The sequence below is a fragment of the Lytechinus pictus genome, chromosome 14 (assembly GCF_037042905.1).
Source record: "Lytechinus pictus isolate F3 Inbred chromosome 14, Lp3.0, whole genome shotgun sequence".
NCBI lineage: Eukaryota > Metazoa > Echinodermata > Echinoidea > Temnopleuroida > Toxopneustidae > Lytechinus > Lytechinus pictus.
In genome coordinates, this window is record NC_087258.1 from 1,150,720 (window position 1) to 1,166,379 (window position 15,660).

Sequence of the window (15,660 nt, forward strand, 5' to 3'; positions counted from 1 at the left end):
AAGGTAGGTATCAAAACCGAAAGCTGGAATCGATGAAGTTAGGTATGCAGCAGACGCGTTTTCTTTGGTATGGTCGTGAGCACTGTTCGTGACCCGGGTCGTGACCGTCGCAGACATCGTGGTCAATCGTTCCGGCAAGTTCCAGCCATGCAGGAGTTCGGTTCCGGACTGGGCGTGACGGCAGGAACGACTTTTCGTTGAACATCGCGGACCTACCTGTACGACGGTAGTTGATTTTGGAAGAGACTTTGGGGCCCGTCGCAAAAGACTGTGCTATAAAAATGCATATTGTCTGACATAAGAATTTGTTAACATTTCGCAACCGCAACTAAAACATTTAATCTGCACATTCACATTGCCGGTACCCTTATATTGGCCTTAGGCTTAGATCTATATCTAGATCCAATTCTTAAACACTTGTCAAATTGCAATTAATGCCAGGAAAAAATGCTAGGCTAGGCTATGGCTAGCCTAGGCTAGCGCATTAACTTTATTTCAAATCTGGATCTGGATTTGCCTGCGGCTGACTAATGCCATGGTTAACTTAGAATTGAAACAGAGAGGGAAGATTTAGAAATGTTTGGATTTACATCGTGTAACTCTATACCCTTGCTTAGTGCTTCATATGAGATTTTTTTTTTTAATCCGGGTTATTGGAAGTTTTACCAGATTAGAAATTGGCTGAGTGGAAATTAGACCAACATCACATTGTGGCTATATAGACGAACTATAGTTTCAGATGAACTAGGGGATGTGGGATTCGATAATATGAAAAAATTATAATTGTGTAATGGACCAAATGGCAATTGACCTCGAATAAAAAGTTCAGAGTAGGCAAATGGTCCAACCTCGTCCCCGGAGAAGAGAAAACTATTACAACTTCTGCATCCAGGGATCTTAATTTGTCTTCATAATTTTCAAATACAGTTTTAAAATCGCAATAAAGGTGATAAAATACTTAATGTCGATCGTTACATTCCAAGTGGAAGTGGTTGAACGATATGCGAAGATAATGTTGCTTGTTTACTCGATTTGCTGTGCTTTTTATTCACTTATTGAAATTGTTATATCTGTTGACTATACGGCCCTAATATCTAATAACGACCCCGTATTTAAAAGTTAATTATTATGTTTATTATCGCGAAATTTTGGTTTTTAATTTACGGGTCGTCATATAAACACAACATAAAATGAATTACTAATTTAATATTCCTGATAAAAAAAGTCATAACCTCAAATAAAATGTAAAATATTCGACTTACAACCTGGATAATTGTTAAGGCCGGGTTGGAAATCCTAAACAGAATAATGCGTGGGATTCAAGTATGCTATTCGAGAAAATAGAAATATATGAAATGAAACCTAACTTGAAGGTTATAGAGAGCAGTTGCGTACAGGAGGGGGGGGGGGGCTTTTAAGTTGAGGGCTCTCCCCCAAACTAGTTCCGGGACCATGAAGGGGGCGAGGAGATAAAAGAAGAATAAGAAAGGAAGATTAAATCAACATGGCAAATGTGATATTATTTTTTGAATGTTACGTCAAAGTCTATCACAAAACTAAAAATTTATTATTAAACAGACAAAATTTTCGCTCGCAATGTTTCACAAATGTTCCCACTTAGGCCTAAGACATAACATGCCTCCTCAATTATTGTTTAGCACAATACGCCACTGTAGATTAGTGATATGATAGTGAAAAAGCATTATCTCATGTGGTATAGCCACCAGACATTTAAGATTCTGTCATCAAAACTTAGAAAATCACTGAGCAATTTTGGAAGTTGTGTATATCTTAATAGCACAAGCGAATTTGCGGTAGAGTGGATATAATAGGAATGGTAAACAAATGCAATTTTTTTTTTTAATTCCCAGATTTTTTTTATTCATTACTGCACCATTTGCAGATGACTTTTTGTTTAATTATAGGCACCTTCAGAGAAGGCCCGTTGCTATGGTTTCATTAAGGGGATTCGACTGCAGGGGCTTATCCAGCTTTTAATATGGGAGGGGGGCAGAAAAATATCCACATTTTCTCCGATCCGCCACTAGAGGAACAGGGGGGTTGAGTTCATTTTAGATTAAATAACAAGCAAGATAAGCCAGTCGTATATGGTACGAATAAATGATGCGAGCACGAAGCGTTAGCTGTTTTTTATTCTCTTTTAGTATTTCATGTATTTTACAAGTAAATATGGAACTCTATGAACACGTTTAGCGAAATGGATTTCTGTATATCGATAAATGTTTTGAACTGTATTTTAATTCAAAGTAATTATAGAACCGGCAAATATGCAATATTTTCAAAATGATTTTCTATGTGGGCTCACGTGCCTCTGGGCAACAGCTAGTATTGAATTTGATTTTTGTAAACCCTGGCCCATGGAAAACCATTTTACTCTCTCCTTCTTTTTTGTCATATTTAGGCATAATAATCCAAATTACATTCTTGTATTTACACTGTATGATTTGTAAGTTTTTTTTTTTTTCCGAATAAATGATAATAAAAAGGGACATTTTACTGATTTTTTTTCTGCACGAACTCATGACGAAGATAATGTTACATAAGCAAATAACCCGAAAAATCGCAAGGATATAACGACGCCTCAGTCATGTCAGTTAAGGATTTTTCTTAGCATGAAAAAATAGCCTATATCATTTTATTTCCATTTGCTCATTTTGATCCATACTTCAATTAGCCAGGTCAAGTAAAGCCTCCCATCATATATAGCTGCATAATTAAGTTGTAAACCAAATTATTTATGTTTCCGATATTAAACCAGTAGCAGTAACCTTTTCCCTACTTTGAAACTTCATAGCAAAAACAAAAATAAAAAAGCGAAACTCTTGATTACATTTCTTGTTTGAATTAACTACTCAGTTGCAGAAGGTATTAACGAGTTTTCGCAATCGCGACGGGAACAGATTCTACAACATAAATGATCTATTAAAAATGCCCTTCAAACCACAGTGAAAAGCTGCACAGTCTTTGTCGAAAACTGGTGAACCAGGAGAGGTGATCGTCGAAAGATTCTGAGCTGACGAAAGATTGCAAATGCAAATAGGGCCGGAGATATACATCCGTCGAAAGGTAGACTGAGGCCGGCCCGCCCGAACATGCCGAAGGCGGCTCGATGTATGTGTATCACCTTACTATTCCCGATTGCCGAGCGGAATGAGTAAACCTAAAAGGCAGCTTGACCACTGAACTAGAAATACGAAACAGCGAGTAACAGTTATTGCTATCGAACAATAGAAAATGCTGTCGTGAAAAGACAGGCACACGCGTCAATAAAGCCCCTTTCACAATTGACGTACGACCATTTGCGACCTTTTGGTCGTGCGACAGGCTGCAACAGGCATCAATCGCTAGTCATCTCATAATATCGCACAGAGGCTTTCACAGTTGCAACAGCTGTCGTACAACAAAAACAACCAGTAAACCCCGTTGCACGAGAAAGTCGCATATGCTCTTATTGTGCTCGTGCGATCACATGCGAGTGTTGCACGAGGGATTGCGAGTGGAACGGTCGCATACATGCGAATGAAACGGTAGTGCAATGTTGTAAGCCGTTGCGATCGGTCTTGCAACAGTCTTATGGCCCATATTATTATCGCAACCAGTCGCAAGACAGGTCTCTGTACATGTAGGTCGCTTGCACATGTGTAAGTGTTGCACGACCTCCAGTCAAGTAAATGCGACTACTTAGTTGTGCCACCTCTCGCACCAAGTCGTACAACGTTGAACAACACTCGCACGATGATCGCCCGACCGATGGTACGACCCCGGGTACGGCCTGATGCGAGTGAATCGATCGTATTTGATCGCGTTCGGATTTTGAACATGTTCAAAGTTCAGATGTGACCAGTCACGACCACCTCGAGTTCGTGCGACCGTCTACAACGACTGCGAGTGCTCGCAAGACACCAAGAGATCGATCGTGCAACAACAAGAAAAAACTGTTGCAGGCGGTCGTAAACTGGTCGGACGTCAATTGTGAAAGGGGCTGAACGGTCGCATACATGCGAATGCAACGGTAGTGGAATGTAGTAAGCCGTAATTTCGATCGGTCTTGCAACAGTCTCATATTATCGCACCCAGTCGCAAGACTGGTCTCTGTAGGTCTCCAGCACATGTGCAAGTGTTGTACGACCTCCAGGCGACTAAATGCGACTATACTTAGTTGTGCCACCTCTCGCACCAAGTCGTACAACGTTGAACAACACTCACACGATGATCGCCCGACCGATGGTACGACCTGTTGCGAGTGAATCAATCGTATTTGATCGCGTTTGGATTTTGAACATGTTCAAAGTTCAGATGCGACCAGTCACGATCACCTCCGACCACCTCGAGTTTGTGCGATCGTCTACAACGACTGCGAGTGCTCGCAAGACACCAAGGGATCGATCGTGCAACAACAAGAAAAAACTGTTGCAGGTGGTCGTAAACAGGTCGTACGTCAATTGTGAAAGGGGCTTTAAATAGCCATCATGGATTAAAGAATCTCAAAACGGTTTCAGTCTACGTATTGTGTATGTGTTATACGCACCAAATTGCAGGCTTGAGGCCGGCGTCGGAAACGGCTTCATGTCCGGCGCATGTGTATTTTGGTCGTTGTCCAGAACTTCTGTTTTGATTCACCGATTTTCGACAAAGACTGGTTTGTCATGAAGATGATGAAGGGCTTTTGACAATAGATATTCTATGTTGTAGAATTCATCTCCGTCACGATTGCGAAAACTACCTATTTAAAGTAGTGAGTTTCGCCGAAAAATGGGGAAGGGGGTGCTGACCATGCAAAGAAACACTATAATATTATCATGTTCATGTCTTTGTAGACGATTAATAAAACAAAGTGTCGTGTGATATCGTTTTTATAGTCTAAATCTATCACAAAATGTTTTGCTCGCTCGCATCGCTCGCTCGAAATATTGTCTTTTTTTTTTCATTAAAATAATTGTACCCTCTATGCCATGTTTAAGCCCTCTGAAAATGTTTTGCACCTTACGCATCTGATCTAATCTCAAAGTGACCCTTCTTTCGACTGTAAAAATCTGGTTCCTACCCAAGACCCCTATTTACGTTCAGCCACGGGTGCAAATCTACAAATAAATTTCTTTTGCTCAGGACTTCGGGGATGACCTATTCATTATCCCTGAGACATCTTGCATATTTATGCCTGTGGATAAACGTGAATATATTCAATTTGCACCACTTGAATGGATACAACATCGTGTTTTCTGAATCTGACTACACATACTCATTTAATGCATAACTTGGACAGAGAGGTATGATGAGTGCTAAAAGAAGGCTCATATCGCTGTGCTTACTGGACAATATTGCATGAAATTTGAGATAGTTGTATGAAATAAATGCTTGTTTACGATTATTAAACTATATATTAAATTACAATATGATTTGGTAATTTTCAAATTATACTCTATAGAGTGCCATTACCATTTTTATAGGACACACTGAACATAATCAACTGTTGCGTCTATGCCCAGTAGTTTTGGAGAGCACTCAATTATGAGACTCAAATATTAGGTCCTCAAAAGTATGGCAATTATACAATCTGTTACAGTATAAAGCCAAACAGCAATAAAAAAATAATATCGTCATTTATAGTGTTTATTGAAATAATATTATTTTAAAAAGAAATATTTATCTCAGTTTTACTGTTTGTAAAAATAATATTACCTTTACGTCAATATTTATCTCCGTTTATTGTGCAAGAGCAAAGGCATTATCTTGATTCTTATTTGCAAGTTAACCCTTTGCCAGCTCACCATTTTGAAGGGCAAGGTTAAGCTTTTTTATCATTATTTTTATCACCATCATTTTATCGCGCAAACACACAAATTTTGGGATATCGAATTCTCTAGACATAGGTTCGTCGTATATCAAAATCTTAATAAATTGAATTTTTATTATTATATTTTGTTTGTTTTTAGTGGGTTGGTCCCCGACTCTTGAATATTAATTGGTTGAAATATCTTTCCTCGGGTTCAATATTGAACAAAAAAGGGGTATGTCTTGGTGAATAAGGGGACACAATAATTACCGCTAATTATTTACAATTCAGAGATGCAAATGCTCTATCAAAATATAAAACAAAATAAAAAACGAAAACTTTTACAGCAATGTAGTGAAATCTAAATTTTAAAATATGAAGAAAACATAAAAATAAACACTAAATAAACTTTTTTTTAAATACTCGCAATCGTAGGAACACATGGAGACCCTCGGAATATGCACCGCATTATTTGTTTATTATGAGCTTTGATTTGCCCTTTTAGGGTCCAGATAATTGGACAAAGTTTTGAGATAGTCGCGAGCGAGCAAAGTGATCGAGTCAAGTCGGTTTAGAGTATGTGTCGTTGGTACACTGTAAAAAATATCGGGTAAAATTGCTACCACCACGAGGGTAATTATGTGTCCAACCAATTTTGGGCAGTATTTTACCCAATGCGGGAAGCATATTGTCCAGTAAGGTTAAAGAATGAGCAGCAATTACTTTAGAATGCGCAAATTTTTCATCACACTGGATAAATAAAAATGCCCATAAGAAATGCTCAATGTTGGTTAGACACATAATTACCCTCATGGAGCACTTTTACCCAATATTTTTTTAGAGTGTATGGCTGTAGCTTAAAGGCCACCGCACACCTTACGACCCGACCAGTCGCCGACTGGCTTGCGACTGGGTGAGGGGAGATGAGTCGCAAGGCAGTCATAAGCCTCGACACCGCACACCTTGCGATCCGATCTGCGACTCACGCATGCGCTTTTTGCTTTTTGGCGTAACAACAAAGAGAATGCGTTTACTACTGCGTATGCGCGTTGTTTATCATATACGCGTCGTGCAAGTCTGCTGTCTGATTGGCTGGAATTTGGATTGAGCTTGCGATCCAGTCATAAGGATTCGACATGTCAAATCCTTCCGATTTTCCTTGCGACTTGTCTCTGACCGGTCTGCGACTCTGAAGCTGACATGCGCTGTGACGTCACATCTCCCCTCACCCAGTCGCAAGCCAGTCGGCGACTGGTCGGGTCGTAAGGTGTGCGGTGGCCTTTAACTCATATTCTTGATGGTATTGGGGTGATATAGCATAGCAAGGGCGACTCAAGGCTATATTTTCTTAATGGGGAGTAAGATCACATATATGTCCCCTTCTAAAATAAATAATGGGGCTTTTAAACAGCGACACAGAGTTTTCTTTTTGTAATAATTCAATTTTCTGAATTCCAATTTTCCCCCATGTCCCCCTTTTTCTTCTATTTTTCCACTTTAAAGGTCAATTCCACCCAGAAAAATGTTGATTTGAATAAATAGAGAAAAATCAAACTAGCACAACACTGAAAATTTCATTAAAATCAGATGTAAAATAAGAAAGTTATGACATTTTGAAGTTTCGATTATTTTTCACAAAACAGTGATATGCACAACTGAGTGACATGCAAATGAGATAGTCGATTATGTCCCTCACTCACTATTTCTTTTGTTTTTCATTGTTTGAATTATACAATATTTCATTTTTTACAAATTTGACAATAAGGACCAAGTTGACTGAACCATATAGTATTAAACAATGCTAATTCCACATGTTCAGGGAGGAATGTATCGTTGTTTCACTTGGCAATGAGGAGAAAATTACAATATTTCATATAATAAAATACAAAAGAAATAGTGAGTGGATGGCGTCATCAGTCTCCTCATTTGCATACAGACCAGGATGTGCATATAACTGTTTTTGTAAAATGAAGCGAAACTTTAAAATGTCATAACTTTCTTATTTTACATCCGATTTTGATGAAATTTTCAGCGGTATGTTTGTTGGATTTTTCTCTTTGTATTCAAATAAACTTTTTGTTGGAGTGGACTTGTCCTTTAAGAAAAAAAACATCGGAGGGGGTCGACCCCGCCCTCCGACACAGAGTTTTCTTTTTGTAATGATTAAATTTTCTGAATTCCAATTTTCCCCCATTTCCCCCTTTTTCTTCTATTTTTCCACTTTAAGAAAAAAAAACATCGGAGGGGGTCGACCCCGCCCTCCGACTCTCCCTACGTCTACTCACCTGCCTCTAACCTAAGTATACCCCTAGTAGCAAATATAATAAAAACAAAATTATGGGCGACTGACCTTGGTGGAGGTGGATGACGTGGGCGTTAAAACTAAATTATTCCTTTGCCCCTATTGGTGGTAACTGGTGCTCTTCTAAACGCTCCCTTAAACTTTCGGAAAATTATATAAACATTGACAATTCTTTAGTTTGCGACTTGACGAATTGGACCGCAAGAGTGACGGAGACTTAGAGCCGCCCGTCGAAAAAAAAAGCATAGAAGAGGTAAAATCTTTAAGGTTTGTCATCACATCTCTGTGTTTTCATGTATAAGTTCAGAACTTTTGTCACAATAATGTCAAGGACTTTTTCAGATCACGATAAGCCCATTTATTGATTATTTATTATTCTTCCAAATGTTTGGAGTCGAAGAATAGATGGCCTATCTAAAACAACAGATTGCTGAAGTATTATTTGAAGTTTACTTTTAAAAGATTATTTTGGTCATTCTTGTTGACATAATAATTATCATTGTTGTATTGTGTCATTATTTCAGTTTATAAATCTTTATCATTATCACCATTATTATCGTTGGTGGAGGCGATGGTGATGGTGACATATAGAAGTTGATCAATCTATATATTCACATTAGTTTTATTTATTTTATCAAGGTTTTAATTACTATGCTGTTTTCGGAAATGAAGTTGTATCTACACCGGCTCTTTGCACAAATTGTTGGTTCTTGTACCTTATTTATATGTGTTTTTCTTCCCAATAATGGCATCGGGATATTTTAAGGAGGGGGAAAGTAGAAAGCAAAAGTAAATGTTGGAGTAATGGAGCAGGAAAAGAAAATAGTTTACAGCCCCCCCCCCCCAAAAAAAAAAAAAAAAAAAAAACGGCACCCAAGGTGAAATGTTTATTTCAAATTTTTGAAAAGTGGTAAATTGTATTTGAGCACTGGTTAGCCTGAATAGAATGAGAGCATCTACTTAATATTTACAAATTACTGAATAATCTTTATTTCAAATTTCAATATTTCTTAGCCTTTTAGAAGTTTTATACCTCGTTGCCACTGTCGTCCGATCTTTTTAAGAAAGCCATGATTGGCCTTTCGTAACTGATCGCGATAGTTTTTTGAACCATTCAAAATTCTGTTACGACCAATCAGATTACCACGACTGATCTGATGTATCCTGATACGATCTGATAAGATCACTACGATTGCTCCACGATTATGATTGCTGTTTGAATCATGACGCAAAGTGTGACAGTGGGAAATACGTATTAGTGGGAGACTGTCAGGCGAGAGCGAAGCTTATGCTTCGTTCCAACTGTAATGCGATCCTTTGCGAACGTCGCGATTGGCCTTTCGTAAAGCCCGGCTCACACTTTGCGATTCGTTGCGATCCGAATTTCAAAGAAATTGTGATAACATTTGATATGGACATTCCAACTAATAAAATCTTACGGACCAGAGTTCAGAATAGTCGTGGTAAGACTACTGAAATCGAAATTCAGTCCAGTATTCGAGCCTCCCTGAATGAATAAAAACAAATTCAATTCCAAATCGGAATGACGTCATCATCGGCTGCGACTTGAAGCCCATTTGGACTTTACTCCGACCACAAGGCTTGTGGCAAAATAAAACTATGATTTCAGTATTTCTAACATCATGCCAAACTTTGTATAAAATAATTTTACTTCTTAGAACTATTATATGTAATGCAAAATGCGATTTCTTGAAAAATCGCGTCACATCGGATCCCATAGTGTGAGCCGGGCTTAAAGCCCCCTCACACCTGACCGAAAGTAGGCGGACGAAGGGTGACGAATGGGAAAAATGAACGAAATGCACGCGAATTCAACGAATTCAAATAAAATTTCAGTCAAATCATGCGATCAGTAACTATTGTCAAATTTTATCAACGAACGGTAAGCATGGTAAGCGAATGGTAAATATGACATGCGAAGGATATCGATTTTTCGGTTCACCTCTTTGGGAAAATTGCGGCCGAAGGCGAGCGAAGGGTTGATATAACCCAATAAGACGAACGAACAGTGAGCAATGGTTTGATATGGCGTGCGATTAGAAACGAGGACGAGGGAATAGATCGGGCAATCTTGTTTGTTGTGTCATCGTGTTACTTCGTAAAGCCCCTTTCACAATTGACGTACGACCTGTTTACGACCACCTGCAACAGTTTTTTCTTGTTGTTGCGCGATCGATCCCTTGGTGTCTTGCGAGCACTCGCAGTCGTTGTAGACGATCGCACAAACTCGAGGTGGTCGGAGGTGATCGTGAGTGGTCGCATCTGAACTTTGAACATGTTCAAAATCCAAACGCGATCAAATACGATTGATTCACTCGCAACAAGTCGTACCATCGGTCGGGCGACCATCGTGTTAGTGTTGTTCAACGTTGTACGACTTGGTGCGAGAGGTGGCACAACTAAGTATAGTCGCATTTAGTCGACTGGAGGTCGTACAACACTTGCACATGTGCTGGAGACCTACAGAGACCAGTCTTGCGACTGGGTGCGATAATATAAGACTGTTGCAAGATCGATCGAAATTATGGCTTACAACATTCCACTACCGTTGCATTCGCTTGTATGCGACTGTTCAGCCCCTTTCACAATTGACGTCCGACCAGTTTACGACCGCCTGCAACAGTTTTTTCTTGTTGTTGCACGATCGATCTCTTGGTGTCTTGCGAGCACTCGCAGTCGTTGTAGACGGTCGCACGAACTCGAGGTGGTCGTGACTGGTCACATCTGAACTTTGAACATGTTCAAAATCCGAACGCGATCAAATACGATCGATTCACTCGCATCAGGCCGTACCCGGGGTCGTACCATCGCTCGGGCGATCATCGTGCGAGTGTTGTTCAACGTTGTACGACTTGGTGCGAGAGGTGGCACAACTAAGTAGTATCATTTACTTGACTGGAGGTCGTACAACACTTGCACATGTGCAAGCGACCTTCATGTACATAGACCTGTCTTGCGACTGGTTGCGATAATAATATGGGCCATAAGACTGTTGCAAGACCGATCGCAACGGCTTACAACATTGCACTACCGTTTCATTCGCATGTATGCGACCGTTCCACTCGCAATCCCTCGTGCAACACTCGCATGTGATCGCACGAGCACAATAAGAGCATATGCGACTTACTCGTGCAACGGGGTTTACTGGTTGTTTTTGTTGTACGACGGCTGTTGCAACTGTGAAAGCCTCTGTGCGATCTTATGAGATGACTAGCGATTGATGCCTGTTGCAGCCTATCGCACGACCAGAAGGTCGCAAATTGTCGTACGTCAATTGTGAAAGGGGCTTAACGGGTTCTTTCGAGATCGGTCCACTTTGGCAAAAGTGCGATGAGGGATTATGCGCGACAATAAAACACGAACGATAAACTAACGATTACCACAGACTAAATAAGAGATGCGAATTCAAACAGATGTTTAACGATTTCTCAATTCGTCGGGAAATTTTAAACATGTTAAAAAATTTCCTAGCGAATTTTAATAATTGCAGCTGTTAATTCAGAAGGTGTACGAACCCAAACACGAAGGGTAAATATGATTTACTATCAGTTACCATTGAAAGCGATTTCTTAAAAAATGACTTTCGCCAGCCATCGCAAGGCATATTTCAGGCAATTCGGTTCGGTGTGAGGGGGCCTTTAACAGATCGCGAAACTTTTTGAACCATTCAAAAAATTTATACGATCAATACGATTGCCATGAATGATCAGATACGATAGGATACGATCTGATACGATCACTAAGATTACTCCACTAACCCGGAGCATATCGGAGAGGCTAACACAGCTTTATCATGTTCACTCATTATTCGGTATATCCCCTTTTTGCTAGATCATACCATAAATCGAATGGGTTGATTGATTTTATGAAGTTATAATTCAGTGGGGAAGAACTTGAATATATTCACTGACGAAGCTTCCTTAAAGCTATCTGTTTTAAATACCTGGATTTTTAAGGTGAAGTTCACCCTGACAAAGTGTTGTAAAAACAGCACAAAAAAAAATATATTGGTGAAGGTTTGAGGAAAATCCATCAAAGAATAAAAAAGTTATTAAAATTACTTTATTTGATTTGTGACGTCATATGCGTGCAGCTTTTTACATATCCTATGATAAAGAAAAATAATGAAATGTCATTTTCTCAGAAAAATTAAAATGTTTTTCATTATACCTTAAGCATATCAGTACACAAATGATTTCACACCCGCTCCTAAAAACGAAATGAAAAAACAAGTCATCACGAACTATTAAAAGTTGAATTAATGCATTATATATTACATAAACATGGGTGTGACGAGATAATAATACACGTTTAAGTCTGGAGTACAGACTAGTAAAAGTATATATCTCTATGTGAACAACGGACCTGTGAGTCGGAATCGCCATGTGTATAATTGTAAATAAACTGTGTTTTAAACGATTTCTGGATGCCAACTGTGCTCATGTTTACACTATATCTTGGATCAAGTAATCTGAACCTACTGTGAATCTTCATGAACATTCAATGAACCCTAACTGAAGCGATGATGTTGAACTTCGTTGAACTGAAACTATAATTGGAAGAAGATATTGGAAATCAGAAGTTTGAACTTACATCTTGAATTATTACTCATATTATTGACTTTTGGACTCAGTGAAGCAATGCTTTTTATATTGCTTTTCTCATAACACTTGGAAGTAATATCATGTATTTGTATGTTGATTATTCATGTGAAATTTCTTATGACTATGTTTATTACGAACATACATGTATTTCAAAACATGCGTGTACCTTTTGATGAATAAGTTTTACTACATGCATGCGCTATCAATACATGTCTGTTTTACTCATTTCATATATACTATGTTTTATATTACGCTTATCTTTTGCCAAAGTATGCAAAATTGCTGCACAAAGAGCGTGAAATTGAAAAAAAAGGCATTTCGATATGTTTTAATGCATTAACTGTGTTTGGTTAAGCGCTATATTCATTGTGATAATGTTCGTTTATATTAACAAGCAAAATTTAAGTTGCGAACATACTTATTGCAATTTCTTTGAAAAATTATAAGCATGTTTTTAAGGAAGTGAGTGTGACGAGATAATAATACACGTTTAAGTCTGGAGTACAGACTAGTAAAAGTATATATCTCTACACTCTGAAAAACGAAGTGCTAATTTAGCTCTTAAAGAGCGTGTATAGTGACTGCACTTCGGAGTGCTGATTTTTTAGTTCCAATTTGAACGAGAAAATCAGCACTCCGAAGTGCAGTCACTATACACGCTCTTTAAGAGCTAAATTAGCACTCCAGTTTTTAGAGTGTATGTGAACAACGGACCTGTGAGTCGGAATCGTCATGTATATATTTGTAAATAAACTGTGTTTTAAACGATTTGACACAGCGTGGCTTGTTTTCTAGTTCATGAGTGTCTGAATGGAGAACAGGATTCAGGAGGTTTACGTGGGAGTTTGTCCAGGACATGTAACAGTAACAGCTTGTCCGGACCAGCAAACGTAACAGTGGGGGCTTGTCGTGCAAATGACGTCACAAATAAATAAAAAAAAACTTGAAATTATAATAACTTTCTTAATCTTCAATTGATTTTCCTCAAACTATCACCAATATATTTTTTTGCTATTTTTACAACAAAGTTTTCGTCAGAGCGAACTTCCCCTTAGATTTTCTTTTTCTTTTAAATAGAGACAACATAAGAAAAGACTTCATTCAAAACGTTTTCTTCCTGAGGAGACCGAAAAAAATCAACAACAATGTTTCGTTCCTTGATGTTCATCACCTTATTGGTCTTCGTTTCCACTGCAGTTGCCGCTCGTAAGTACTTTTTATTCATTTTATAAAGTAACAAGTTTAGAGGACCTGTCTGGTTCTCATAATACCTCGATCTCCACCGTCGTGTGATCCTTCACGAAAGCTACAATTGGCCTTTTGTAACTGATCGCGACAATTTTTGAACCATTCAATTTATTTTTCAGCGACCAATACGATTGCCACGACAGATCTGATCTAATCTAATCTGATACGATCTGATAAGATCACTACGATTACTTCATGATTGATAAAGACCGCCGATTGAATCATGGAACAAATCGTGGGAGCTAGGTATGACACAAAAGCTAGCTTTGTGTTACTCAGACCCGTTACGGGTTCGGAGTGGGGGATGTCGTCATACAGGGGGGGGGGGTTCCTGGTTGGTAACCTTTCGTTTCTCAAAGATTAATGTCAACCGCTTTTGGATCAGATATCGCTTTTTCAGTTGCTCGTCAGGTTTTTGAGGAGACAAAATATTGACCCATGATATGCCTACCCATTCTACCATCGTGATGGTAAATCGTTTTGTCTAAGACAATAAAGATTTTAAGCAAAGTGAAGAAAAAAAAAGCGTGACAAACGTCATCGCTGAAAAGGCGTTAAAGCCCTGACCTAAATTTAAGTCGCTGTACCATCCATTGTTCCGCTGAACAACCATGACAACGTTGGCAATGCTCACGCACGACTTTTTTGTCATTAATTGTTCAAAAATCCCCAGAAAAGACGTTTTTTCCCCCTGTCTAATGAGAGGTTATCGTCAGTTTTTGTAAGTCCCCAAAAGCAAATGTCACTTTTTAGATTCATTACTGTAACTGTATAACAGGACATTGTGTGCCTTAATAACAGCTATGAAATGAAGGATGGGTCTGTATATGTTAAAAATGTGTATGATTTGATAAAATTACATATTTTCCATCGAAATTAAATTTGATCGAGTGCCCGCTAAAACAAAATATCTTCGGATGTTTATCTTTTTTTAGTCTTTAAATTTCCCCTCAGGCATTGAATGGACTAAAAATAACTCGGGATACTGTTTGCCTGTAGCTTTTTTATACATCAAATCACAATAGTTACAGGACTATTTTAATTTTTTTTTTAAATGCCGTGATGCTATATGCCAAATTGAAGTTTGTGGCTGAGTGGTCTATAGCAGGGATATGTTACGAGAATACCCTTCGCCTACCAAATTATGTGCCTTTATTTGTATTCTTTATTACAAAGAAATGATAAGCAGTCTGCGTTGCTATGAACCAAGGGAGTGCATATAGAATAGGTGTAGATTATGTAGAAGTGTAGATACATGTAATCCGGCCTTGCCCTCCCCCCCCCCCACTTTAAAAATCATGGTGCTGCATATTAATAATAAAAAGGTAATTATAATAACAACAATGATAATGGTGATAATGATAATTAATCACAATCATAATTAGCTCCTAGGTCAGGATCAACACTTCAAGAATTTCAATTCTATTCTTATATTTGTTTATTTCAGTTATAGTTCATGTGTTTACTTTCTTGAAGGCCATGATTTATTATTGATGAAAATGTTCAGGCCTGCTATTGGTTTCTTTATTTTAGCTGCTGCTGCTAGCAATCCAGGGACTTGTCCCGCAAGTAGTGGTGGCTTCGGTACATGCTCCGAAGATTGCTCCAGTGATGCGGACTGTGCCTCCACTACTCAAAAGTGTTGCTCGAACGGATGTGGTCACCAGTGTATGAATGCAATTCAAGGTAAT

General features: G+C 38.6%; 1 protein-coding gene across 2 annotated transcripts in view; it reads left to right on the top strand.

The window, feature by feature from the left end:
- LOC129276801 (WAP four-disulfide core domain protein 3-like) overlaps positions 1-15,660 on the top strand; it is a 77,707-nt gene that overhangs the window by 50,970 nt on the left and 11,077 nt on the right. For both annotated transcript variants that reach the window (XM_064109631.1, XM_064109630.1), the window contains exons 2-3: positions 13,799-13,927; positions 15,503-15,655. In XM_064109631.1, the coding sequence (XP_063965701.1) occupies positions 13,867-13,927; positions 15,503-15,655 (214 nt within the window). In that variant the 5' untranslated portion in view covers positions 13,799-13,866. The remainder of the gene's footprint in view (positions 1-13,798; positions 13,928-15,502; positions 15,656-15,660) is intronic.